General features: G+C 49.4%; 1 protein-coding gene across 2 annotated transcripts in view; it reads left to right on the forward strand.

Moving 5' to 3' along the window:
* Nucleotides 1-2,266: 2,266 nt before the first annotated feature.
* The window catches only part of NINJ2 (ninjurin 2), a 72,379-nt gene continuing 46,719 nt past the window's right edge, over nt 2,267-27,926 (forward strand). Inside the window, exon 1 of one of the 2 annotated variants that reach the window (XM_025283005.3) lies at nt 2,267-2,862. In XM_025283005.3, coding sequence (XP_025138790.1) covers nt 2,716-2,862 — 147 coding nt within the window. In that variant the 5' untranslated portion in view covers nt 2,267-2,715. The remainder of the gene's footprint in view (nt 2,863-27,926) is intronic. The other variant, XM_025283004.3, reaches the window with a different exon arrangement.

The following is a 27,926-nucleotide window of genomic DNA, read 5'->3' on the forward strand; positions in this document are numbered from 1 at the left end:
CAAAATTCCATGGACAGAGGAGCCTGGCGGGCTACAGTCCATGGGGTCGCAAAGAGTCGGACATGACTGAGTGACTGAACACACATACAACATTAGGGCTTAGTTGTGGCATGGGGGCTCAGTGGTTGCCCCATGGCATATGGAATTTAGTTCCCTGACCAGGGATGGAATCCATGTCCCCTCCATTAGAAAGGGGATTCTTAACCACTGGACCTCCAGGGAAGTCCCAAGAATGAGGATCGTCTAAATGTCTTTATTTCCTTTTTGAATTATTATCAAGGTGTTCCACATAAGGCAAGTCCCAATCAAACAGAAAGAGAAAGAAGAGAAAGTCCACCTTCTCTGACCCAAGGTTATGTGGGTTATGGGAAGAAGGGAAGCAGAGAAAGAGAAGGCAGGTGTTCAGATGTGAGTCCCAATTTCCCCTCTCTGAGCTGGAATCATGGGTGGGAGCATGACTCTGAATCCAGATCTCCTGGGTTCAAATCTTGGTTCGACCCTGGGCAGCGTAACCTCTTTGTGCTTCTGTTTCCTTGTATGTGAAACAGGGGTTGTGGTATCACCTGCCCTGCTGCTGCTGCTGCTGCTGCTGCTAAGTCGCTTCAGTCATGTCCGACTCTGTGCAACCCCATAGATGGCAGCCCACCAGGCTCCTCTGTCCATGGGATTCTCCAGGCAAGAACACTGGAGTGGGCTGCCATTTCCTGCTCCAATGCATGAAAGTGAAAAGTCAAAGTGAAGTCGTTCAGTTGTGTCCGACTTCTAGCGATCCCATGGACTGCAGCCTACCAGGCTCCTCTGTCCATGGGATTTTCCAGGCAAGAGTACTGGAGTCGGGTGCCATTGCCTTCTCCGATCACCTGCCCTGCAGAGCTGTAATGAGAACCGAGTGACTGCGTGAATGCTAAAGTGCTTAGAATAGTGTTGGTCACTTAGTGGCATTGTAGTGGAGATGTGGGGGGTGGATGTTGCTGTAGATTTTGGAAGGAAGGCTCAGCAGATGGTGGACTCTGTCTCTCACTCTCACTTTGGGGTCTGGAAGGAAGTCACCCTAAACTGCCCCCACACCAACCTGGAGCAGTTCTGTCAAAGCAAATTCTTCACCAGAAGTGGGGATGGGCCTGGCCTTCATCAGAAACTCAGGACCAAGAGCCAGGTGTCTGGTAGGAGGGTTTCCAGAGGGAACCATCTTGGGGGGTGGGGAGAGGGGCGAGGAGACCACTGATCTGAGACCACCCGGAGAGGAGCTCATGGGAGTCATAGCAAGTCTCAGGCGGTCCAGTCACCACCGGAGTCCAGATGGGGAGAGTCAGCAAGGGAGCCCCTGGAATCCTTAAGAGCAAAGAGAGAAGGACCAGGAGGTACTCCGGCCACAGACACCAGCCACCAAGGCTGTTCAGCAGGAGCCAGGAGCAGAGTCGGGCTCTGCCTAGCAGCTCCAGCGTAGAAACTAGCAGAGATGGACAGGCCATCACCCCTCTGCCAACAAGCATGCAGAAACCACACCCCTCTCCTGTGGGGGACGGGAGTGGAAACTGGAAAGACTGTGCCTTCTCTTTTTTAAAATAGTTATTTATGTGGTTGTGCCAGGTCTCAGTTGTGGCATGCAGACGCAGTTGCAACAGGTGGGATCTAGGTCCCTGACCAGGGATCGAACCCGAGCCCTTTGCGTTGGGAACGCGGAGTCTTAGCTAGTGGACCACGAAGGAAGTCCCAAGACTGTGTATTCTATCTCGGCTGGACTGTTTGCTATTTAAATTAAATGCAAGTGTGTCTGTTAGATTAGGTGGAAATACAGCCCTCATCCCACAGTCCACCCTCCCTCTCAGCACCTGTCCAGCAGGAAGGGGACTTATAAACACATTATATCACTTCATACAAGCAGAGAAATTGCCCTTTTACTGCTGTGTTTGAGGGCAGTGGGAGTACGCTTGTGACTCTCCCCTTCTCCCTCCACCATTAAACTAGGTTATACATTTCACAGGGCCTTTCACGCCCACACACGCACAAGCTGGTGTCTAAAACCAGCTTTGGGAACAAACCAGAGGCGTTTCTGGCTCTAAGGTAAACAAGAGGAAGAAAATCTTTCCAAAAAAAGACTCATTCCTGGTAGCTTTATTTTAAAAACAGGGGAAATGCAACTCCTTGCATAAACAGAATTTAAAAGTACAACTTCTTCCTCCTCTCTTTCTAGCTAATCAAGGGAGAAAATGACAACCGAACTGTCCATACAAATGTATTGTTCACACACTTAGTAGAGTAAAGCTTATGCTTCGGGCCTATTAGGTAAACGACAATTTTTTTAACTTTTAGGGGCAGAGGAAACTAAGGAAAGCGGAAATCCCTGAGCCTTAATCTTGGAAATAAGCTGGAGGCCCCCCGGCCTGGGTGACGGGGGACCATATTTGGCTCCACCAGCAGGAAGCCAGATGGTGTCTTCAGGCTGTTTCTCAATTTCCGGGATAAACCCACAGGATTTCTCTGCCAGGAGTAACACTCTTGCTAAAAGCAGGATGAGTGACCTCAGATAGCTCCTCTGGGGCACTGGAGCCACTGGGGTCAACGGTGCTGTCGCCACCGACTCAAAAGGCCACCTGCCAACGTGCCACATGCCACTGCCAGGAGCGTAAACACACACACACACACGTGTATGCACATGTATACTCCCCAGGGGCCGAGGCCAGCACAGCATCCCACATCAGACGGGTGGACAGCATGTCTGTCCTGCCACTGGGAGGTCTCTCCCACCCAGAGGAAACGGCAGAGACCAGACGGCAGGGCCTGGAGCCCACGCAGTCTGACCAGCGCCCGGCGGGTGAGAGCAGCAGGATGGAACCAGAAAGCGGGATCGTCGACCCTCAGGTAAGTCCTCCTGGGACAGAGGGGAGAGGCGCCGGGGGCAGAGGAGGATGCTGAGGAGCAAGGATGAACATTCTGGTACTGGATACTCTCCCCTTGCGCCGGTTTATCCCTTTTCTCCCCATCTCCCTCCTGGACTCTCCGCTTGTTCTGAAATGTGTGAGAAAGGGACTGTTTGAATCCCTCTTGGGCTCCGCTTCCTCGTGTCAGTCAAAGTTAATTATGCTGCTTTTACCAGAAGATGATTGCACATCACTCCCAGCGCTTTTCCCCAAACTCCACAGCTTCTGTGAGGGCTGCAGGCAGTTCCGCTCTGGAGAAGAGGAAAGAGAGGAGTTTGGGTTTAGGGAGGGGGCAGCTGGCCAGCTCTGCATAGCACAGGTTGGAAGAAACTGGAGCCGTTCCCCCATCTCTCCAGTGAGGGACAGAGCGTCTCCTTCCAACAGTGCAAGATCAGGAGGAGGTGGATACCTGAGTCCCTTCCCAGGGGGATGGGCGTGGGGGGCGTCAGCAAGTCCAGTCCAGTGCCGCGGGAGGAGGCAGAGGGGATCCCGATGAGGAGGGTCAGGTCGCTAGGACTTGTACTTTCTGACTCTGTTACTGAGCAGAGTCGGACAATAGAGGTTGGATGAGGACTTTTCAGCGTCCAACAACTCGAGGATGGAGGAGTCTGGAGATCAGGAATTTGTGATCATGGGATCTGTTCTTAGAGCAAAATCTTAAGCAGCACCCCAGTACATGCTTCACATTGAAGCAGAGCTGTAGTGTATGTTGGGCTAGGTTGGGGGACCTCTGCCTTGGTTCCTCCACTCCTGGGACAAAACCAGGGAGGTCCTAGAATTGCCTGGAAAGCTGTGTCCAAACCGCTGATGTGGTAGCATCTCGTCTCTGTGTCTTCTTCCTTGTCATCCATCCAGATGTGGTCCCGTCTCGGGGGTGCTGGTCCCTCCGCCAGTAAGGCTCTTGCCCTCGACTGGTTCCCTGACACATGCAGGTCTCAGCTCAAATGTCACTGTGTTGGGGGGACCTTCCCTCCTCCCTCTCAGGAGGAACCTCCCCTGATTTGTCCTCACGTGTTTAGACGCTCAGTCGTATCTGACTCTTTGCGACCCCGTGGACTGCAGCCTGGAAGGCTCCTCTGTCCATGGGATTCTCCAGGCAGAATACTGGAGTGGTTGCCATTCCCTTCTCCAGGGGATCTTCTAGATGCAGGGATTGAACCCGGGTCTCCTTGCATTGCAGGCAGATTCTTTACCATCTAAGCCACCAGGGAAGCAGTTACACTGCCTGTTTATTGCTTATTCAACCTAATCACTCTCATTAGGATGTGAAGTCCAGGCCAGCAGGACCTCCTGTTTATTCACTGCTGGATCCCTAGTGCCCAGGGCTGTACTGGGTACGCAGCCTGTGCTCAGAAAATACCTGTTAAATAGTCTACGGCCATACAACTCTGAACACGCCCCATCCCATCTGATCTCAGAAGCTAAGCAGGGTCGGGTTTGGTTAGTACTTGGATAGGAGAAAATACCTGTTAAATGAACCATGAGTTAGAGGGGATCAACTCTAAGGTCATAAAAGACTCAGGGCTCCAACCCAGATCTCTGACCCAGGGGTGTGCCCTCTTGTACTTCATCTGGTTCTTGCCTCCACTGGATCCTAAGTAGCTGAGGAAGCAGTACTGCTCATTTTCAGTCTCTGAAGGACGAATTTCTTATGTGTGACTGGGCTAAGCTATCCTAAATTACAGGCTAAGAACTCCACACTTGGGAGAGAGGTTCAGAAAGAAAGAGGGGGATAGGGCTACGGGGGAGGCAGGGTCAGCCAGACCCTGACAAATGTCTCCGCCTCTTGCAGGTGACTGACACACGGGTGCCCTTCTTTCCCTCTCTTAATACACTCTTGTATTCTGGAATCTTAGTCACACTTCCCTCTGGTCATCTTTGTTTATTTGGTTGGTCAGAAGGCTATCCATTAGTTTCCACAAATTCCTGACTGGCTTCTGGGTCACATTAAGTCTTGGATCTTTTAGGAAACTGCAGTCATCTGAGGTGGCAGGCAGTGGTTAAGGACAGGTGGGGCCTCTGTCAACTGGTAGCAGGATTCCACCCTCTCCTCCCGTGCGGCTACCGCATGGGATCTAGAGGAGCGATAAAGACCACAGCATGTCATGTACTGAGTAAACATTTCTTTCTCTGTCTGAGGATGGTTTTTCGGGGGTAGTTAAGCTCTGTTGACTGTAGATCAGCGCCTTATCCATCCATCCAACTGGTGTCTTCTGATCAATGGCCATATACTATGTTCCGTGCTTTCAAGGTATGGAAAATTCCTCTTATTTCATGAGGTCAGTATAGTGGGTTCAATTTCTCCATGAGCTAAATGTTGCTCCAAGACTAATTCTTAAATGTGTAGATGTGTTATTTATTCCAAGAAGGACAGATAGAATGTGAATGACTTACTGTTTTCCAGCCTGATCCCTCCAGTCCAAATTATGATGACATAGTATTTAAACCAGGGCGACTTTTTTTTTTTTTTTACCATTTTATTTACTTTTTATTTTTTAAATATTTATTCATGTATTTATTTGGCTGCATTGGGTCTTGGTTGTGGCATGTGGGATCTTTCATTGCAGCACGTGGACTTTAGTAGTTGTGATGTGTGGTGTTAGTTGCCCCATGGCATATGGGATCTTAGTTCCCCAACCAGGTATTGAACCTGAGTGCCCTGCATTCAAGGCGGATTCTTAACCATTGGACCATCAGGCAAGTACCAGGGAAGCTTTTTTTTTCATATTTATTTATTATTTTTTTCTTAATATTTATTTTTGGCTGTGCTGGATGTGGGCTGCACGTTGCTGCACGTGGGCTTTCTTGAGTTTCAGTGAGGTTGCAGTGCTTGGGCTTCTTGTTGTGGGGGCTTCTCTTGTTGCGGAGCACGGGCTAGAGTGTGCAGGCTCAGTAGTTGTGGCGCATGGGCTGAGCATGTGGAACCTTCCTGGACCAGGGATCAAATCGGTATCCCTTGCGGATTCTTAACCACTGCACCACAAGGGAAGCCCCAGGGCAACTTCCTTGACCATATAAATGTTGCTCTCCCCTTTATAATCCTGACCTTAGAGGCTTCACTTATGTTAAGCACCTAGATTAACCCTTATTGACCAATATCCCATCACCAAAATAAACCAAACCAAAGGAAGGAAAATATTTATTGAGCCTCAACACTCAAATAAAGCACCAAAGAAACCATGATACCTGACTTTGGAAAGCTTATGATTAAGGGAAGGAAATGCATACAGTCAACTATAATATAAAGAAACTGTTTAGTTAAAACAGTTGTTTCCCAAAGATGTGGTCCAATTACCACCAGCTGGTAGTAAAAGTATTAGCAACGGAGGACAATTTTCTTTTGTCACGGTTTTCATTATGGTTTTAGTGTGCGTTACAGAATATCTAACTAATCCATCAAACCTGTGGTTTCAACATTTTTACTGCTTAAGATGAGGCTAAAGCAAGTGGCATGATACGCTTTAAGGCAGACCTTGCAACTGACGTAGGCACATCCTGAATGTTTCAGTCATCGTCTTAACTGTTGAGAAGTGTGATGGCTCGGGTGATATGAATCAGGGGGTGTGTGACTGTGCGTATTGATGGTTTCTTTTCACTAAAACCCAAAATCTTGAATAAAGTACAGCTGAAGTTTGGGAAATGCTGATCTAAAAATCATGAATTTAAGTGTCTGCAATCAGCAATGCAGGTGCTTTCCAAGGCCAGGACCGTGAGCCTGAGATGGGTGCAGTGGGCCAGCTGCGAGGGAAAGGGTGACGAGGTCCTCAAGGCAGACTGCCACTACCCAGGCATCACAGGAACTGCTCCCTCCCAGGCTCTGGACTTGACTGGTTTTCCATCTTCCCCAGCTCCCAGAGTCTGGATGCATGAACGGCTGAAGACCAGCCCTTTCTTCCCTTTGAACCAGTGATGCGTCCCCACCCAGAGTGTGGAGACCAAGATGCTCTCCCTTCTCCTTCCCAAACTGAGCTCTTCTCCAGCTTGCACATTCCCCTAAATGGATTCAGTCCTCAGCCCCCTTTTTTCCACCTGTGCTGGAGGTGGAAGGAGACAGGAGGATGATAGGAGACAGTCTCCTAACATGAAAGTTGCTCAGTTGTGTCCGACTCTTTGTGATCCCCATGGACTACACACAGTCCATGGAATTCTCCAGGCCAGAATACTGGAGTGTGTAGCCTATCCCTTCTCCAGTGGATCTTACCTACCCAGGAATCGAACTGGGGTCTCCTGCATTGCAGGCGGATTCTTTACCAACTTAGCTATCAGGGAAGCACTCAAGACTGGTACATATCAAATGCAAACTCAGTATAGAAGGAGTGTAGTACAGCAAGAGACAGAATGTAATGGGAGTGGAGGTAAAAGTGACTCATGAACAGGAGGGCTAGAAAGTGCTTGGCAAGTATCTTGCAATCGACATCCAGAAAACAATTTGGTCATATGTATCAAGAGGCTTAAAAATGAGCCAGTAACCCCACTTCTAGAATCAACCTAAGAAAATAACCAGACACATGTTCAGATGTGCAAGGATGTTCACTGAAATATTATTCATATAAAAAAAATGGAGTAACCAACAATGAAGGAATAGTTAAATAAATTTTGAAAGTGAAAAGTCAAAGTGAAAGTTGCTCAGTGTCCAACTCTTTGCAACCCCTTGGACTATACAGTCCGTGGACTTCTCCAGGGCAGAATACTGGAGTGGGTAGCCTTTCCCTTCTCCAGGGGATCTTTCCAACCCAGGGATCGAATCCAGGTCACCTGCATTGTGGGCAGATTCTTTACCAGCTGAGCCACAAGGGAAGCCCAAAATAAATTTTGACACTTCTGTTAATAGATATGGATGTTGAGGTTTGACAGAAAACAACAAAACTCTGTAAAGCAATTATCCTTCAATTAAAAAATAAATAAATATAAAAAATTATATATCATGGAAATTTTTTTTCAGTGTTTGGGAAGAATATTTCAACAAATACCAGCCTGAATGTGACAGGGGTTTGGAGGGGAATGGATACGTGTATATCTATGGCTAAGTCCCTTTTCTGTCCACCTGAAACTATCCCAACATTGTTAATCAGCTATTCTCCAGTATGGGGCTTCTCAGGTGGCACTCAAATGATAAGAAACCCGCCTGCCAACGCAGGAGATGCAGGAGACATGGGTTCAGTCCCAGGGTTGGGAAGATCCCCTGGAGGAGGGAATGGCCACCCACTCCAGCATTCTTGCCTGGAGAATCCCATGGACAGAGGAGTCTGGTGGGCTACAGTCCAAAGAGTCGCAAAGAGTCGGACACAAATAAAGTGACTTAACACGCATGCACTCCAATATAAAATAAAAAGTGTAAAGGAAGAATAGAAAAATGCTAACTATATTTTAAGTCAAAAAATTAATTTATAGAGAATGTTTATACAGAACTACATAAACATTTATCCCAAATGCCTAAAAAAAAATCATATAGGATAAGTACGTACAGAAAAACTATTCACAAGAAATATACCAAAATGTTAATACTGGCTACTTCTGGCTTATAAATACTTATTTTCTTCTCTTGCTTTTATTTTTACTTTTTATTTCCTTTACACATTTTCTTCTAACCCATATATTATATTTAGAGTAGGAAAAAAAACCCTGCAAGTTAAAAAAGAAAAATAAGAGAAGTAGCTGTGCCTACATGCAAATGAGATCTGTGAACATGAGCCACAGCAGATACATACATACATGCATATTTATTTCCCATCTCTGACTACCATGGAAATAAACAGCTGACTAATCCGTGTTAGTTGGTTTCTCCTTTGAAGTGGTTGTCCCACTTTTTAAAATTTTTACATAGTATTAATATTTCAACTCTAGCTTTTCACATCTGAGAATGTGCTGAGAACAGACTTCAGAAATGTGAGGTCCAGGGACAAGCCTGCAGGCCACTGAGCTCCTTCAGAGGGACACTGTCAGACATAAACGGGGGGTGGGGGTGGCTGCACCCTGATGGAGTTACATCTCACGCCTGATGACCCCAGCAACACATCCTGCTATCATCCACAGAAGAAAGCAAAAATCACTGTATTACATAGAGAGATACAGAGGTGATAGCTAGACAGACAGACAGATGACAGAAAGATCTGGGATGCGTCCTTGGAGAGGCAGTCACTGGGTGGACTCGGAAGCATGAACAGGACTGAGCAGCAGAGAACATTCTAGCTATGAGGACAGTGTGAACAAAGGCAGGACATCATGGGACATCTTTGAGGAAGGACAAGTAGCCCAGTTTGTTTAGACTACATGGTGAATGGAGAAAAGACAGTGAGAAATAAGATTATAAAGGTAGGCTGGAACCAGACCGTGATGGACCTTGAAGGCCACGTCACCCTCCTCTGGGGTAAACTGACCAATGACTCTGGTGACGGATGATGTTCTGAGCTCTGCAGAAGCACCTGGGCTTTCAGATGGAGGCCCTGGAGAGGGGTCGGCCAGGATGAAAAACGTGGCCATGCCTCCTAAGACCTAACTTCCTCCCAGAGCCGAGTTTAAAATGGCTACCTGCATTGAAATAGGGCAGACCTAGCAGATCCAACAGAATGGAGGCCTTGTTTATAGAGGAAAAAACTGAGGTCCAGAGACACATGATATTCAGCTGGACCTTAGAATCCTCATGCACACAATCTGTCCACGTCAGCCACCACATTGAGCCAAGTATCCGATGGACAGCAGACAACACTTCAGTAAATACGGTGTCTGCTGACTAACTACATACTCAATTTGCAGGCACAGTGAAAGGGTCCTTCAAATACACCAACCAAATAATCCTCCTACCCACCCATTGACCATGACTCTGCCTTTAACGGGGAACAAGCTAAAGCTCAGGGAGGCCAAACACAGCATCAGGGCAGGAGGGTGGTGGGGCCAGGGCTCAAACCCAGGTTTTCTTTCTGGCTTGGTGGTTTTCAGATGTGGTCCTGGGGTAACCGCCTCCAGTCACTTGGAATCTTGTTAGAAATGCAAATTCTCAGTCCCTACTCCAGACCGTCTGGTCAAAGCTATGGTTTTTCCAGTGGTCATGTATGGATGTGAGAGCTGGACCATAGAGAAGGGTGAGCTCCTTCGAACTCTGGTGCTGGAGAAGACTCTTGAGAGTCCCTTGGACTGCAAGGAGATCAAACGAGTCAATCCTAAAGGAAATCAACCCTGAATATACATTGGAAGGACTGATGCTGAAGCTGAAGCTCCAAAACTTTGGCCACCTGATGCGAAGAATTGACTGGAAAAGATCCTGATGTTGTGAAAGAGTGAAGGCAGGAGAAGAGGGCAACAGAGGACAAGATAGTTCAATGGCATCACCAACTTAACAGACATGAGTTTGAGCAAACTCCGGGAGATAGCGGAGGACAGAGGAGCCTGGCGTGCTGCAGTCCAGAGGGTCACAAAGAGTAGGGACAAGACTTAGTGACTGAACATCTCCATATTTACAAGATCAGAAGCCCTGGACATGAGGCCCAGCAATCGTATCCTAGTACATTCCCTGGTGATTCTGATGGACATGAAGTTTCAGAGCCACTGCTTACAGACATGGCTGATTGATGTTGGGGCACAGGGGGGTGGGGGGCGTGTGGGGAGATGGCGTAGAGGCTCCAAGGCTGGCCTCCTTTCCCCGAGGTACTCCTAGATCCATGAGCCCAGGGGAAGCACTCACACCTGACCTGCAGGGAGCAGCCCGCCCAGGGTCCGGAAAGGATGGGGGCAAGGCCAGGGCCCAGGCTGGAGCGGATGCCAGGGAGGGGGGCTGTCAGTCTCCTTCTGAACCTTCTGAGAGCACAAAGGCCTCAGCCCCCGAGTCTAACCTTCTTGTTTTGAGGCAGACACCACTGCACTGTCACCGCTGCCTGCCTGCCACCCACCTGGGGCATTTAAACCCACTCTGATGAGAGACGCATTGGGGTACTGCAGCCCGGGAGAGAGGTGTCAGGCAGGCCCACCCTACCCTGGGAAGATTAAGCATGATGAGGAAACTGTGAAGACGGATGTCTCTCTTCTGTCACCCATCCCTGCCTCTCACACCAGGAGGGCAACTCCGGGCAACAGTGGGGACTTCCCCCTGGGCACTCCACACGGCCCTGAGCGGGGGGGCGCATGCTTTCTCTTGGGGTGGGGAAAAAAAAGCCCAGGGTCTTGGGGACAGGAGGAGGAAGGGCAGCCAGATGAGGTCATGCAACGTGGAGTGTCTCTGCAGAAGGGCTGCAGTGTCCCGGACAGCCAGCCTCAGAGCTGGGCGCTCGCCAGGCCCCACGCCAGGAAAATGGAAAACCCATGGGCCTGGCCGAAGTGAACTCCCTGTTTCCACAGCCCCCATCCAGGAACCGGGGGAGTTCCCCGCCCCAGGTGCAGGGTCAGGCTTCGGTCTTTGTTCTGTGTGCTTGCCTGGGCACCAAGTCCAGGGACCCGAAGACTGCCTGGATGCAGGTTCTCAGTCCTCCTCTGCACGCAACTAGCTAGTCTCATTCACACAACTGGGAACTTTCTCCTTTAGCTGCAGTTTCCTAGAAATGTGGCCGCCCCGTGTTATGATTCAGACAGGGCTCAGTCCCTAGGGGTGCCAGGGCAGGGCGGGGCTGGCAGCGCTGGACCTTCAGGTCACGCCCTGTCTCTGCCTCTCTGGTTTTCACAGAAATCCACACAATTGAATGCTCATCCACACCCCTTGCTGTGAACGGTTTTCAACAGGGTGAGGGCTGGGAGTGGGGAACAGAGATCTTGCTAAACCCATGATCGCTCTGTTGCCACAACAGTCTCTGTGAACCGGATTCTGGCAGCAGCTCCAGGCAATCACTGGCCAGACAGCCAGTGCCCTCCCAGTCCCATGGGCCTCCAGGGGCTATGGGGCTCAAGGAACAGAAGCTTTGGACTCTGTGAAAGCTGAGCTTTCTCCTCTCCAGAATCTGACAGTTAGGGGACGCAGCTTGAAGAGGAGGCGGGGGTGGGGTGGGGAAGGAGAGCAGAAGGTGGACAAGCTTCAGTTCAATACAGTGTCCCCTGGTGTCCCCAGACCCCAGGAGTCCAGGATTGCCTGTGCTGTCCCCACAGGCATTTCACAGTAATAGCAGCCTGCAGGAGACCATCCTTGTGAGGGACAGAGGAAAAGAGAGGCCGAGGGATGGAGAGACAGGGCAGAGGAGAGCCCTGTTGCTGCCTGTTCCATCCTCCACAGGAGGGACCTACAGTATTTTTCCTCCTCCTGTAAGGAGTCAGCACCCTCCCCCGCCACCCCAATGTGACCTACTTATCTACTCCCTTTATAGGGAGGGACCCTGGACAGCATCCCAGGCCAGGGCAGGGCTGTCTGAGTCTCAAAAAGACGAGTTCTCTAATAAGGGAAATCCAGACGCTGTAAGTGGGCTTCCCTGGTGGCTCAGATGGTAACGAATCTGCCTGCAATGTGGGAGACGTGGGTTCGATCCCTGGGTCGGGAAGATCCCCTGGAGAAGGGAATGGCAATCCACTCCAGTATTCTTACCTGGGAAACACCGTGGATAGAGGAGCCTGGAGGGCTACAGTGCATAGGGTCACAAAAGAGTTGGACACGACTGAGCGATGAATACTAGACCTGTAACGTGGTAGGGAGGTTGGGCAAGGCTGGTAAGAAGGAGGATGGAGGCTGGTGGCTCCCAAGGACAGTGCTCATCTGTGGCTGCTGGCCATCAGGCCCGAGTCACAGCCTGACTAAGGGGAAGAGATATGGGGCCCGAAGGAGTGGCCGGAGCAATCGAGGGAGTGCACAGACTCAAGGGAAATCACACAGAACAGCCAGCTCCTGCAGGTTCTCCAACACACTGCCCCGAGAGCACTGACCTGAGGTATCTCACCTCTGAGCCCGTTTCCTTATCTGCAAAACAGGGATAATAATTTCTACTTCAGAAGACGATGAAAAGAGAAATTATGTAGCCCACCCTCAGTTCCTTCCTAAAGAAAACTCCACTAGGTCTCAGAATAACTGCACCCTCAGGATAACAGCGACCCAGCAAGGAATCTGAGGCTCAAAGAAGTTAAATCATTTATGCAAAGTCACACAGCCAGGAGCAGAGCTGAGGTTCACGTTCCTGACTGTCTGCTCCAGACATGTGCTCTCAAATCCCACCCCAACCCCCACCAGAATATCACTGGCCTTAATGAGAAAGGGTTTGGCAAAACCCATGTCCCCAGATCTTAAGTAAATTTAGAATGCTGAGTCAGATTGGGGCTGGAGGAATCAAAGACTAATTGGCTTGTATAATGCTGTGGCTTTATCCTCTTGCCTTCTGGAGGCTGTAAGCGGCTATCTGCTCCTAAGCCGCCGGGCCTCCAGCCTGGCCCCCCTCCAGCCCTTTCTTCTCACTGCAGACACAGAGAACACTGTCCTGCTTCTAGCCGTGGTTCCCGGCTGCCCTCAGGATCTCATCCAGACCCAGTGTGGCCAGGGCCCGACCTATCCTCAGTAGGTCCTAGGCCAGGGGGAGGCAGCCCTATCCTGTTTTTTATCAAATGTACCAAAATATACCCATACTGCTACAGTCGTGTCCCCGACTCTGTGCGACCCCATAGACGGCAGCCCATGAGGCTCCCCCGCCCCTGGGATTCTCCAGGCAAGAACACTGGAGTGGGGTGCCCTTGCCTTCTCCAATGCATGAAACTGAAAAGTGAAAGTGAAGTCGCTCAGTCGTGTCCGATTCTTAGTGACCTCATGGACTGCAGCCTACCAGGCTCCTCTGTCCATGGGATTGTCCAGGCCAGTGTACTAGAGTGGGGTGCCATCGCCTTCTCCCAAAATATATCTTTGCTGCTGCTGCTGCTGCTGCTAAGTCGCTTCAGTCGTGTCTGACTCTGTGTGACCCCATAGACGGCAGCCCACCAGGCTCCATTCACTAAATACAAATGCTTTCATGTAAAAAAAATTTTTGAAAGGCTTTTTAATCATTTGAACCTTGAAAAATCAATTTAAATACTCAGTTTTCATACACAGGTGCTAATACATTTTTTCAGGCCTCAAATATTTGGGGTATTAGGAAAGTGCATAAGTACTACGTGTACATGCCGGTCACCTCTGACTCTGCGACTCCAAGGACTGTAACCTGCCAGGCTCCTCTGTCCATGGGCTTCTCCAGGCAAGAATGCTGGAGTGGGTTGCCATTCCCTTCTCGAGGGGATCTTCCTGACCCAGAGATCGAACCCTCATCTCCTTTGGCTCCTACATTGGCAGGCTAGTATTGTGCACATGGTGCCTAAGAGGTGAAGGAGCCGTCTGTGCAGCGCTGGGGCCACCCCCCACCAGGCCTTTGTAAAGACTGTTTCCTCTGCTTTTGTTTTTCCTTCTATAAATGTAAATGGTCACACCATTGTCCCCTCCCACACTGCTCTGTAGTTTATTTATTTTGACCCAAGTTCACAGATACTTAACCTCTCAGTTTCCTTGTGTGTAAAACAGGAATTATAGTGACAACCACTTCATGGGGCTTTTAAGGGGACAAGTTCATACATAAAATGAGATTCATGAACCATCACCTGGAAGCATGTTAGAAATCTCAACAAGATCCCCCTGAGATTCAAATGCCATTTCAGTTTGTGGAGCCCTGCGCTAAAGCACAACGCCTGTTACATGATAAAAACTCAGTGACAACTGTGTTGATCACTATCATCGTGATTACTAAAGGTCAAGCTTTTACGGTTGTCTCCAGTTTCCCTGTTTGACTTACTTTTAACTCCCAGACTCTAGTTCAGTGGTTCTCAAATGGAGTTCCTGGGGAACACTGGCCTCCCTGGCTCATCCCAGCTGAACGCAGAGGCTGCCATCAAGAGGTGCTTCCTGCTCTCAGGCAGCTTCCCTCCATCTGCAGGAGACACAAGGATAGAGGCAGCTGCAGCAGGGCAGCAGCCGGGGTGAAAAGGGCTGCCAAGGTGCTCGAGGAGGCAGCTGATCTAGGCGCGGGCCAGTGGGGGTTGGGGGGAGAGGCAAGGAAAGTTCTATTTAATCTAGGAGCTGAAAGATGAGCTAGTAACCCAGGATTCTCCCCCAAAGTGGCAATGTGGTCGGCACTTAAACAGTGGACTGACTGCTCCCACAGTGTGAGAGGGGCTTTAAAGACTCTTAACTTTGCTCCAAGGAGCGAAGCCCCATTGTGTGTGTGTGTGTGTGTGTGTGTGTGTGTGTGTGCGCGCGCGCGCGCGCGCGTGTGTGTACGTGCACACGCACACGCGCTCAGTCATGTCCAGTTCTTTTCCAACCCCATGGACTGTAGCCCGTCAGATTCCTCTGTCCATTGGACTTCCCAAGCAAGAATACTGGAGTGCGTTGTCATTTCCTTCTCCAGGGGATCTTCCCAACCCAGAAATCAAAGACGCATCTCCCGCTTGGCAGGTGGATTCTTTACCACTGCTCCACCTCAGAAGCGGGTAAGACATATTACGTGGATCTAGATCCACTGGCTTTGCAGTTTCCTCCCCCAAGCAAACAAGGGAGCCCTGAGGGCTTGAGTCTGAACCCTGTATGTAGTGTGCCGGTATGAAGCCCAGTTACTTATAATTAATTCTGGCTTCTTTGCAAACCAACCCTCAGTAGTAGCAGAACTGTTGTTCTGGGCACCTGGGGTTCCTCAACTGCAGGACGAAAACAATGATCCGCCCCTACAGGATACCTGTAGGGATAAAGTGGGAGGTCCCCTCCCAGGCCACACAGCAAGACAGAGGCAAGTCTGTCTTGAGTAGCAGAGTTCGGCTCTTGAGTAGCAGCATCTGGGCCCGCACGGGCTGGACTTCAGGGGTACAAGCATTTCTTCCGACGTGTACTTGCAAAGATCATCCCACCCCTGCCCCAGTCCAGACTGCGGGGCTGAGAGGCTGCAACAGCCAGTCAGCAAGCAAGATGCGGGGTGGTCAGCGGGGGCCAGCCAGGGTCTCGGGTAGCTGGCTGGTTCTGGAGAGAGGAGAATGGGCGCTGTTTCCCGTGCCTGACAGTCCCTGACGGATGCTCTGAGGGCTCCACAGCAGACTCGGCCCAGTGCGGACGCTCGCAGGGGCCCCGTGAAAAGAGGAATATTCGTTACACCGCTTGCTTTACAAGCAATGCACTACAGAGGGCCTTTCCCGCCTCACGCGCCACGAGAGGCCAGCGCGCAGGGCCAGATTGGCTGAGAGGAATAGAGCCGCCGCCGATTGGCTGAGAGGAGGCAGGGCCGCCGCCGATTGGCTGAGAGGAGGCAGGGCCGTCGCCGATTGGCTGCAAGGGGCCGGGCCGCCGCCGATTGGCTGAGAGGAGGCCGCAGGACCACTCTGCGGGCCCAGCAGCACGACCGCGAGGTCAGCTGACTCGGTGGGGCTTCGGGAGGAAGCCGCGATGCGGCGCTGGGCGGGCGGTGGGTTTGGCCTTGAGCTTTTGTTACGTGGCTTTATCGCTTCCTTCCCCTGCTGAAGGCCGAGGCCAATCCTCACCCTTTTCTGGAGCAAAACACCCCCTCCCCACTCGGCGGCTCCAGCCTGATGGTAGAGGGCCCCTTCCCTTGGGGCGGGCGGACGCGCTGACCGTGGAACCGCCGGGGCTATTTCGGTTCCTTCTCCGCCCCGCGGCCTGGGCTTTCTGCTGAGTTTCCCTGCGCTTCCCTTAGCTCACCAGTGACCACACGCCGCTTTCAGAGAACTTGCTTTATGTCAAACAGACCATTTGCGTCTTGTTTGCGTCTTTTTTTTTTTGGCCTGATTTTTTAGGGCAACGGTGCGGATATCCTTACCCATTCCCCCTCCCCCTATTACAGGTGAGAAAACATGCAGTTCAGAGAACTTAATTTGCTGAATGTCACAGCTCGGAAGTGGTTCAGCTGGGGTTCACCTCCTTGGCTGGCTGGCTGCAGCACTGTGCATTTTTCCCCTGCACTGCTCTCCCTCTGGGTAAGGCCAAGCCAGGACCCTGCTGAAGAATGGTTGTGGTCTGCCAGATTCTACCCTCGAGTCACACTGTCTTCGGAGACATTTGCGGGGGGTAGGGTGGGGTGGGCAGGCTAGGAAATAATCTAGCTCTAGGGATTTGTTGGAAAAGATTTCCCCTGGAGCCTGTTTTCTTCAGCACAGGGATCTAATCAAAACGAGTGATCTGAAATTCTTTCCTGGCTTCTGTGAGGAGCATCCTGGCTTAAGGCACGTTCCTCCCCGCATCCCCATGCCCCTTCCTGCCCCCTGACCCAGCAGAGAAAGGTAAGGCCCCGCATGTGTCTAAGGCCTCTGCCACTGAAGCTCATCTGCAAATCAGGCATAAAGGTCGGGAACCCGGAGAAGGAGAATGCGAGGCTTGGGCACAATCAGCTTCCAGTGCTCAGAGTGCCTGAGAAAGACAGCCGGGTCCTAGGTCCTCTCCTACTTGTCCCCTTGTAGTAGACACATCTCACATTCCCCTGGAGAAACCTCTTCCCAGGGGTAGGGCAGAATAGTGTGAGAAAGTGGCAGCTTTAAAAGTCAGATACACTGTACACCTGGAAGACAGGGTTTTTGTGTTTTGATGGGACACCTGTAAGGCCACGGCTGGTCTTTACTATTTAAAAATAGTACAAGCAAATCGCCAAGTAATTCCACCTTGTAAACATAAAAACATAAGAGAGAAGCTAGACAAGCCCTCCATCCAGCAGGGATGGGTGGGGGCATCAGCAACTTCAGAGCTACAGAGAGGGTGGGGCGGGGGGTGATTCTCCTTCTACATGGAAGTAAAATGATATGAACAGGGTATTCAACAGGTAAAAATACCGTTAAAAGGCAAGGAGGAACAAAAAAGTTATCAGGCACCTGAGGTGAATTGATGGCTGTAGTTGAAGGCCCTGGAGCCAGAGAGGGGGAGGTCTGAGCCCATAGTGCTGGGGCTCCAGTATTGTATTAAAAAAAAAAAACTTTTAACTTTTCTCAGGTGGGAAGCTAATCCCTACCCTTTTGTAAAGCTTCAGTTTCCACGTTTGTAAAAGGACTTTAGATAAGATGGTTCCTAAACTGCCACACATCTGGAGACTCCTGATTCTGCAGTGCCCAGATATTTTCATTAAATGATGCTTGCCTCCTCCATCTCAATAATGTGTGAATCATCTGACTGACTGCTCAGCTTCCCTGCCTTATGAGATCACCCCTGCCTGTTCCAATGCATTTGGCTGCCAGAGAGCAAACATTCCATGTGTGAGCTGGGGCTACATGTTGTTGTGATGATAGATCTGGCAAATTTGAGGCATGTGAGTTTAATGTGAAACAGCACAAAATGCAGTCTCCCGGGGGCCTGGGCCTGGTGCAAAGCCCCCTGATTCACTTGCAGGGAGTGTTGGTTGTCATGTGTTGGGGCTTAGAGGAGCCCAGAACCATCCACCTACCTACCTACCCTCCTCAAAAAGTTGTCCAGTCTACCCTCCCCTTCCATCGGGTAGGGTTCATCACACCCATAATCATCAGCCTTGCCTGCTAAGCCGAGATTCTACTTCATAGAACCCTGGGTCTCTTCATTGCAGGCAGATTCTTTACTGTTTGAGCCACCAGGGAAGCCCCTTTAGAATCCACTGTTGGGGCTAAAGTCGTCCTCAGGAGGCACTTGCTAGAGAATCGGTGTACACCACACACGCAAACACAATCATGCTTCCCAGATAGCACTAGTGATGAAGAATCCGCCTGCCAACGTTGGAGACGTAAGACACGGGTTTGTTTCCTGGGTTGGGAATATCCCCTGGAGAAGGAAACAACAACCCACTCCAGTATTCTTGCCTGGGAAATCCCATGGATAGAGGAGCCTGGTGGGGTCCATGGGGTCACAAAGAGTCGGACACGACTTAGCAACTAAACAACAAACACAGTTGTGGTAGATGGTCATGCTCTCTCAGTAACCACCCACAAACAGTTTCCAGAAGGTACCAGGAACCCCTTATAGGAACCTCACACCTTCAAATCCACAGATGAAGCCACAGGTTAGGGTGGGAAACAGGATTCTTCTTTGCAGTTAATTGTCACACAGTGTTCTGAGTGCCATCACTGAGCGTACGAAGGAGAAGGAAGGGAAAGGGTGCGGAAGGGGCACACGTTTTAACACGTTCAGCACAGTGGTCAAGAAAACAGGCTCTGGCTCTGGATGGCTTGGACTTGAATCCTGGGTCTTCTATTTTCTTGCTGTGCTGTCTAACCTAAGGCAAACTATTTAACCTCTCTGTGCCTCAGTTTCTTATAGGATTGTTATGGGGGTGAAATGAATGAATTCTGGTGAAGCACTAAGAAATGCCTGCCCCATGTACGTGCTCTATGAGTGTGACCATTATCGTGACAAGTCCTCCACTAACGACTTTACACATATTATTTCTTTAACAACAATTTCTTTTGAAAAGGAAAATCCAGGAAATAACTGTGTTCTACACTAGTTACAACAATGTCTGTGACTGGGGGTGTATGTGAGAAAGGAAATAAACAGATATTTGGACCAGCCCCTTGTTTCTTCTGTTAGTCCTTTCTATATAAAGTGTTTCTTTTTTCTTTTTTTTTATTTTTGGCTGCACTGGGTCTTCATGGTTGTGCAAAGGCTTCTCTCTAGTTGTGGCAAGCGGGGGGCCACTCTAGTTGTGGGGCAGGGGCTTCTCCTTACCTATGGTGACTTCTCCTGTTGCAGAGCACAGGCTCTAGAACACACAGGCTTGAGCAGTCACAAGTGCTTAGGCTTGGTCATGGTGATGCAGAGGTTTAGTTGCCCCTCAGCATGTGGGATCCTCCCGGACCAGGGATTGAACCCGTGTCCCCTGTACTGCAAGGCAGATTCTCAACCACTGGACCAACCACCAGGGGAGCCCCCATAAAGGGTTTCATACAATGCCTGATTGCTTTTCTTTTTTCTTCTGACATAATAATATGAATTGGAAATCTTTCCATATCAGAATGTATAGGACTATCTCATTCTTTTTTTTTTTAATCTCATTCTTTTTAAGTGCTGCACAGTATTACACAGTATGGATATACAATAGATTATTTATCCATTCTCATATATTTATTGGGCACCTAATATTTACTGTGTCCATACGGGATGTGAGAGGAAGCATAGGTGGCAAAGTCACACAGAGCATGTTCCCCAAGAAGCTTGTGATTTTTGGGGGAACCCAGGACTTGGGTGAAATAATCAGAGACCAATACAAGAAGGCATGTGATAAAATATTCAACTGAATTTAAAATTTAAGTGTCCATGCTAGTGATTTAATAGGAATAACAATAGATTGTAATGATGCAGCTGAGGGCCTGCCTCCTGGAAGCCTTGGCTGGGAGGGACAGAGAGGAAATTTACCCATTAGTTCTTCCAGCCTCACTGAAAGATTACTCAGGGCAGGAAGGACACGCCTGCACTCCCTTACAAGCTGCAACACAGCAGCACTGGTGTCCCAGCTGGATGTGGAATGCGGCAGGCCTGGTGGCTCCTGCAGCTCACAGGCGTGGGCAGCCCTTTCCTGCCGATGTGCTTCCGGGGGCTGTCCTCCCCTCCACCTTCTGCTGGGGGCCCGTGCTGCTCTGCCTGAATCCCAGGGGGTGCAGACCCCTCCAGGCACAACAAGTCTGTTCCAGGAGCCAGAACGAGAGGCCCTCTGTCCTCTGTCTGGCCCTGCTTCCAGGGTCGTGAGAATAGCTGCCCCATAGGCCGGGCTGGGGATATTCTGTGCGTAGGTACCCGGAAGCTTTTGCCAAGGTTGTATTTCTTTTACCCCACCCCTGAGCTCAAGTCACTACCTAAATCAGTCACACTTGGCTGCCTCAGAGATTTAGGGGGTGTTAAAGCCTACACTTGACATTCCTTCTGCAAGGCCCTACCCAGTGGCCTTTTAATACCTTAGTGGCGGTATATCTTTTAACCTCAGCCTTGACCACGTACGCTTCCACACATGCCTCTGTGTTGACAAAGTCAATAGTCTATGAACAGAGAAATATTTATTAGGCACTTACTATGGATTTAGGTCTGTACAGAGCCTGGGGTTTGGGGTGTTGGGGGAGGGAGGGTTATAGGAAAAGAGAGAGGTGGTCATGCCATAAGGGCTTAAAACTTCAATGTGCAGAGAAGCACAGCACAGTAGATCCACAAGCGACCAAAGTGGGTGGCATGGACAGACTGCTGAGGGGGAGCAGAGAAGCCACCCTGGTGGGGTGGAGGGCCTCTAGCTAGTCGCTTTTGACGGGAGCTCTATTCTCACCTCCTAAAGAATCCACGTTCTGGGACTTCCCTGGTGGTCCAGTGGCTAAGACTCCGAGCTCCTAATGCAGGAGGCTGGGGTTTGATCACTGGGCAGGGAACCAGATCTGCATGCCACAACGAAGATGTGGCACAGCCAAATAAATAGATGAATATTAAAAAGAAAGAAAGAGTCCACAGCAGTTCCTTCAGGGAGTGAGGTCAGTAAGACAGGATGGCCCGATGCGGCAAACAGATCCACATTCTGCTCTCGGGGTCACAGAGAGTCAGCGTTTCCCCCTCATCTGAATGACTGTCCCACTTTTTCCTCTAACTTTTAATTTTCCAGTACAGGAAAGTGGAAAGACTTGTACAATAATATCATTAAACTCTTCACCTACATTCATCAATGCTGTCGTAAGTACTTTATCTCCTTCCGTAGATATACATTTCCTCCCTCAGTTGGAAGTAAGCTGCAGATACCATCCCTAAACACTTCAGGTAGATCGGCTTTCATAAATATTCTCCTACACAGCCCCAGTGTCACGTTCGTTCTAAAGAAATTCAACATTGATATAAAGCTCATATTCATCTTTCCTAATTGTCCACACAATGACCTCTATTTGTAAATTAAAATGTAATCAAGGAAGGACTTCCCTGGTAGTCCAGTGGCTCCAACTCTGGGCTCCCAATGTAGCTGGCCTAGGTTGGATCCCTGGTCAGGTCATTTATTAATAGATCCCACATGCTGCAACAAAGATCAGGTGCAGCCACATATATAAATATTATATATATATATATATATATATATATAGAAGGATTAGTCATTGCATTTGGGTGTCCTGTCTCTTACAACTCCTCCCATCTGTAACAGGACCCAATTCCCTTTTGTTTCCCTTTCATCATCTTGACATTCTTGAAGAGTATAGGTCAGTCACTCTGGTGAATGACCCACGGTTTGGATTTGTCTGATGGTTTCCTCATGATAGAATTTATATTCTTTTTCTTAAAATAGTGGTGGTTTAAACATCAGTACCACAAAATTTACCATTTTAACCATGCTGAGGTGTCGATTCAGTGGCATTAAATACATTCATAACAGGGCACAGACATCACCACTGTGTTTCCAGATGCTTTCATCATCTCAGACAGAAATTCCATACCCATTCAACACTAACTCCCAGCTCCTGGCAACTGTCATTCTACTTTCTGTCTCTATGACTTTACCTTTCCTAAGGTCCCTCACGTAAGTAGAATCACATGATATTTGTCCTTTTGTGACTGATATTTCACTTAGCATAATGTTTTCAATGTTGCAGCATGAGTCAGAATTCCCTTCCTTTTTAAGGCTGAGTAATATTCCATTGTATGTATGGACCACGTTTTGTTTGTCCATTCATCTGTTGACAGACACCTTGGGTAGCCTCCAACTTCTGGCTGTTGTGAACAGTGTGCCTATGATCACTGGGACACAAGTATCTGTTGAGTCCCTGCTTTGAATCCTTTAGGGTTAGGATTGAAATTCCACCTGGGAGAGGAAGCTGGATTGTATGTGACTCTGTTTCTCTTCTGGAGGGACTGCCTGACTGTTAACCTACAGCAATCGCATCATTTTATATTCTCACCAGCTTGTGGTTCTCCTGAGGCTTGAGATTTCATGATTTCTCCACATCCTTGCTGGAGAAGGCAATGGCAACCCACTCCAGTACTCTTGCCTGGAGAATCCCAGGGACAAGGGGAGCCTGGCGGGCTTCCGTCTATGGGGTCACACAGAGTCAGACATGACTGAAGCGACTTAGCAGCAGCAGCAGCAGCCACATCCTTGCTCTTTTTTTGTATTTATGTTTTTATAATAGTCATCCTAATGGGTAAGAGGTGGTATCTTTTTGCCATTTTGATCTGCAGTTCCCTAATGCCTAATAATTTTGAATGTCTTTTTATGTGCTTATTGGCCATTTGTGTATCTTTTTTGGAGAAATGCCTATTCAAGTCATTTGTCCAGTTTTGAATCGGGTTGTTTGTTTTTGTTTGTCCTTTAGTGCATAAAAGTTCTTAATTTTGATGGAGTTGAAATTATCTATTTTCTTTATTACCTATTTGTTTGTGTTTTTGGTATCATATCTTGGAAAGTATTGCCACATCCACTGTCACAAAGATTTCCTTCTGTGTTTTCTTCTAAGAGTTCTATAGTTTTAGCTCTTAAGTTTAGGTCTTTGATCCATTCAGAGTTAATTTTTGTGTGTGGTATAAGGAAAGTGTCCAGTTTCATTCTTTTACATATAAGCATATCCACTTTTTCCAGTTTGCTGAAAATACTGCCCTCTCCCCATTGAATGGTCTCAGCATCTTTGTCAAAAATAAATTATTTCTGACTCTCTACTCCATTGGTCTATATATACTTGCTCTGTTCCATTTTAAGACATATATAGTTTCTTCCAATCTCCTTCTAATACTTATATCCACTCCCTCAAAGAGAAGGAGGATGAGGAGGAACAGTCTTAACCTCAAAGGAATTTAATGTTAGGGGGCCCTGGATTTGAATGCCAGCATGAATACAACATTCTCAAGGTGCCCAATTTTCCGATAAGCATCCAAATTGTCAGTGTTGAGCAAGCTGTTTATTCTATCTGAATCCATCCACTTACTATCTTGGGCACAAACATTCTCTACATTTTTTTTCCCTGTTACCAAACTTAGAGGACCCAAATATGCTTCGAGTTATGTTGTTTTGAAATTCCACACAACGGGGACGAGACTGGTGTCGTACGTGTGTTTAGCCTTTAACTCACAGAAGTAGGAGGATGACAACGAACCAGCAGTTATTTACTTTGTGTGGAGCGCTGTAACATTAAATCCATATTCGTGGTAGCGTACAGTGCAGTTGGAGAGGCACAGTGTGTGGTGTGTGTGTGTGTGTGTGTGTGTGTGTGTGTGTGTGTGTCTTGAAGAGTACTTGGAGATGGGAGAGATTAAAATGGAAATAGTTGGGAAAATCTCCAAAGGTGGGGTCTTCAGGGGATTGGTAGAGGGGAAAAGTAAATTAAGATTTGGGGTTAAGGGCTTCCCTGGTGGCTCAGTGGTAAAGAATATGCCTGCCAATGCAGGAGACATGGGTTCAGTCCCTGGGTTGGGAGGATGCCACGAAGCAACAAAGCCTGTGTGTCACAACTATTGAGCCTGTGCTCTAGAGCCCGGGAGCTGCAAGTCCTAAAGCCCATGTGCCCTGGAGCCTGAGCTCCTCAACAAGAGAAGCCACGGCAGTGAGAAGCCCATGCACTGCAGCTAGAGACCAGCCCCGGCTCCCCACAACTGGAGAAGAGCCCTCACAGCAACAAAGTCCTAGCACAGCCAGAAATAAATGAATAAGTAAAATTAAAAAAAATTGGGAGTTGAAAAGTGGTCAAGCTAGTGGTTACCAGCGTGGAGGAGGGACAACATAGGGTGGGGGAGTGGTCGGCACAAACGACTGGGTGTACAGGAGTTTCGAGGGTGTATTGTACAATGTGGGGAATATAGCCAACACTTTGTAATCGGTGTAAATGGAAAGTAGCCTTTAAAATCATATGCAAATTAAAAGTTGTTTGAAAAAAAAAAGATTCGAAGTTGAAAGTGAAGGATACTGGGTATTGCAAAGGCAGGAAGGAGTGAGCCCTCTGGAGACGTGAGAAGGGCAGCTGGACTGGATGGGCAGGTGTGTAGGAGAGAGCTCGAGTGGGTGGCTGGGGGTGCGGTGCGCTAAGTTATGTAGGACTTTAAATAACCAGACAAAGGAACGAGCACTTGATCTATGTAGACAGCAGGCCACCCTTAGAAGTTCTTAAAAGGTGTGACGAATTTTTTGAATAGGAGTGTGGGGCCCCTTATAGGTAGGTTGGTCCAGAAGGGGATGTGGAGGAGATTACTGGAGAAGAGGAACTGATTTATTTCTCATAGGGCTTCTTTGGAAAGAAACACAGTCCATCTCTGCCCCAAGTCCGACTCCAGACTGAGGTGTATACACAGTCCCGCTTATTGAAATCTGCTGTTAGGAAACGCGCTGAACCTAAGATCCTATGACGCCTTGCCCACATTCAACCCAGCCCACTAGTCTTTTGTGTTAATGGCATAAAATTTCCACCGTCAGTTCTGCTGGCACCCTCCCAGATCGCCTCATCACGGTGCTGTGCTCCCAGCACTTCCAAGCTACGGGCAGGGCTGTAATTTTACAGACTGAAGTAAGGAAGAAACAACAAAGTTTCTTCGTTTCTATAAAAGGTCAAGTTTTCTAAAGCTATTAGTGGGTCAGCTGGAACTTGTCTGTGTTGAGAAGGTGAAAACTGGGGGACCCTACAGCTGACCTTGAGAACCTTCTCCCCACTTCTCCCTCCCCCCACCTCCTCCCAGCTCCTTTCCCGACATGCTGAGCCTCAATGGGACCTGGAGCTTCCTCTTCATCCAATGCTTCCCCACAACAGCTGAGACTACCTGGGACTCACTCTAGGGGTTCAAGCCGCTCAGTCCCAGACAGGGAGGCTGAGTCTTGCCAGGTGACATTCTGGGGGATCACAGGAAGAGAGGCTAAGCAGGAAGTGTCCTGTGGGCTAGAATCAGGGAGATGCAGGGACACTGGTGACCATTCCAGAGCGCAGAGCCGGATGATGGCATGGGGAGGGCCATTAGGCTGGCATCCCCCGTGGTCAGAGGCTGGCTGCGTTTTTACCCTCCCCTCCCTGCCTGGACACTCCCAGCTCTGGCATCTCTTTACATGGCTACCGTGTTTGGTTTTCAACCAGGACAAACAAAGAAAAGAGATTTGTTTTCCTGTCTGCTTCTGCTGAATGGAATCTCTGACTCTACTTACTGGTCATGCCTCAGACACCCTGGGGCTGGTTAGGACTTTAAACCCTGAGCACGCTCAATTCCTAGCTTTACTGAATTCTTTTCCATGTCCTGAGATTGGTACAAACTTCATCCACCCCCAACCTTCCTTCAATCAGGGGGTGATTCTCCAGCCAATTTCCTGGCTAATATTTCACCCACAAATTGCTATTTCAGCTGAACTCCCCTAACTTGAGCATCCTTACCAAATATTTTGGGCTTCTTCACAATGCAGTTATGTTATCTTCAAATCTGCAAGCCTTTCTGCTATAATTCTGAAGTGGTAAAAAATCTCCTCTAATTTTAAAGGGCATAGAGTAAGCTCAGTCCCCTAAGGAGTATTGCAGAAATCTGGGGTTCTACCCTATTCATACTGAATTCCAGCCTTCCAGGAGTTTCAGTCAAAATGTCCTAGAAACCTTTGTGCTTTGGTGTTATTTTTTTCACCACCTTTCCCCCTTAACTGAAGATGGAATCAGAATGATTAAAAAGCATCACGCACAACATGAGGAGTCTCTATTTCCCACTTCTGCTCCCGGGGTCAGGAGGCAGAGGCGACTGTCAGGTGAGTAAATTTGCAGATGCCCACGCATGTCCAGAACATTCCCCAGGGGTCATTAGAGACTGCCCAGCGGGGGCGTGGGGGCCGGCCTTCCGTTTGGGATTTCTTCCAGAACTTCTGTCCTGAGAGCATCCTGTTCTGTTATATAGATACCTGTGGCCGTCGCCAAATTGCTAGGCTGAGTACAGCAAGCGGTGCTCAAGGGCCTGGCGCTGGGTTAGAAATAGAAACGGAGCTGAAAAAAAAAAGAAACGGAGCTGAAAGCCCCGGGCCCCACGCCTGGGACAGGAGCTATGGTTCCTCCCCACCAGACCCACATTTGCCTCCCCTCCTCCTCCAGATCCCAGGCTTAACTCCTTCCTCGCTCAACGGTTGAAGGCATCTCTGTTTTCAGATGCACCCTGTATCCGGGCACCTACTTAAGCAGCAGCTCTTACCCGTCCAGAGCCTAAGGCATGAGGTCGACCCCCTCCTCCCACCCTCATGGGGGTGGGTGGCTCGGAGGCCGCCTGCCCAGGAGGGGAGAGGCTGAGCCGGGGTCTCAGGCGAGAGGGCCCGAGGCCCAGGCACACAGCCGCCCCCCACCCCAAGTGAGGGCACCTACAAAGGGGAGGGTCAGTGTCCCACTATGTTTAGAACCAGCTTTCCTGCTTGTGGAGGGCAGCGGGCCAGTCTGGTTATAATTATGACTGGAGAGTCACTTTCTTTCCAAAACTCTTCTTTCAGGTGTTAAAGCACTCCATCTCCAGGAAGGGGCCTGGGAGGATTTGGTCTGGTTCAGTTTCCCTGAGCGGGGATCGAGGGGCCTGCAGGGTGCCAGGGACTGGGGTCTCGTTTCTATCACCTGGACGGTCAGTGGGTCTCAGCTTGTTTGTGGATGGACCAGGAAGACGGGCTGCTGCTCCCTGTGCAGACCTGTGCTGCCTTCATCCGGGTGGCACGGTGGCCAGCAGAGCCGGACGGCCTGGGTTCAAATCCTATCTTGCTACTTGTGTGACTGCTTACTAGTTGTGTGACCTGTTTACCAGTTGTGTACCTGCTCACTAGTTGTGTGACCTGCTCACTAGTTGTGTGACTTCCTTACCAGCTGTGTGACCTGCTTACTAGCTGTGTGAACTCCTCCCCGGCAGCACTGGCCTCACAGGGACATTGAGATGACGACAATGCATAGGACAGGCCTGGTCTGCTGCACATGAGCGTCACCGTGATGATGTGTTCTCTTTCCTCGTCAGTAAACTGACCCCTCAGAGAGATGCTCAGAGCACGTGCAGAAAGGGAAAAACCCGCTCCCCACCTGCCCCCTGGGGAAAGGGCTGTGACACAGAGGCCGGTCAGAGGCTCGGGCCCGAGGTCACTTCTCCACCCTGAACAGGACGCCAGCTTAGCCCGGGGTCAGAGCGAATTGTGGACAGGTCACGCCTGGCTGTGCTGT

The sequence above is a fragment of the Bubalus bubalis genome, chromosome 4 (genome assembly GCF_019923935.1).
Source record: "Bubalus bubalis isolate 160015118507 breed Murrah chromosome 4, NDDB_SH_1, whole genome shotgun sequence".
In the NCBI taxonomy this organism is placed as follows: Eukaryota; Metazoa; Chordata; class Mammalia; order Artiodactyla; family Bovidae; genus Bubalus; species Bubalus bubalis.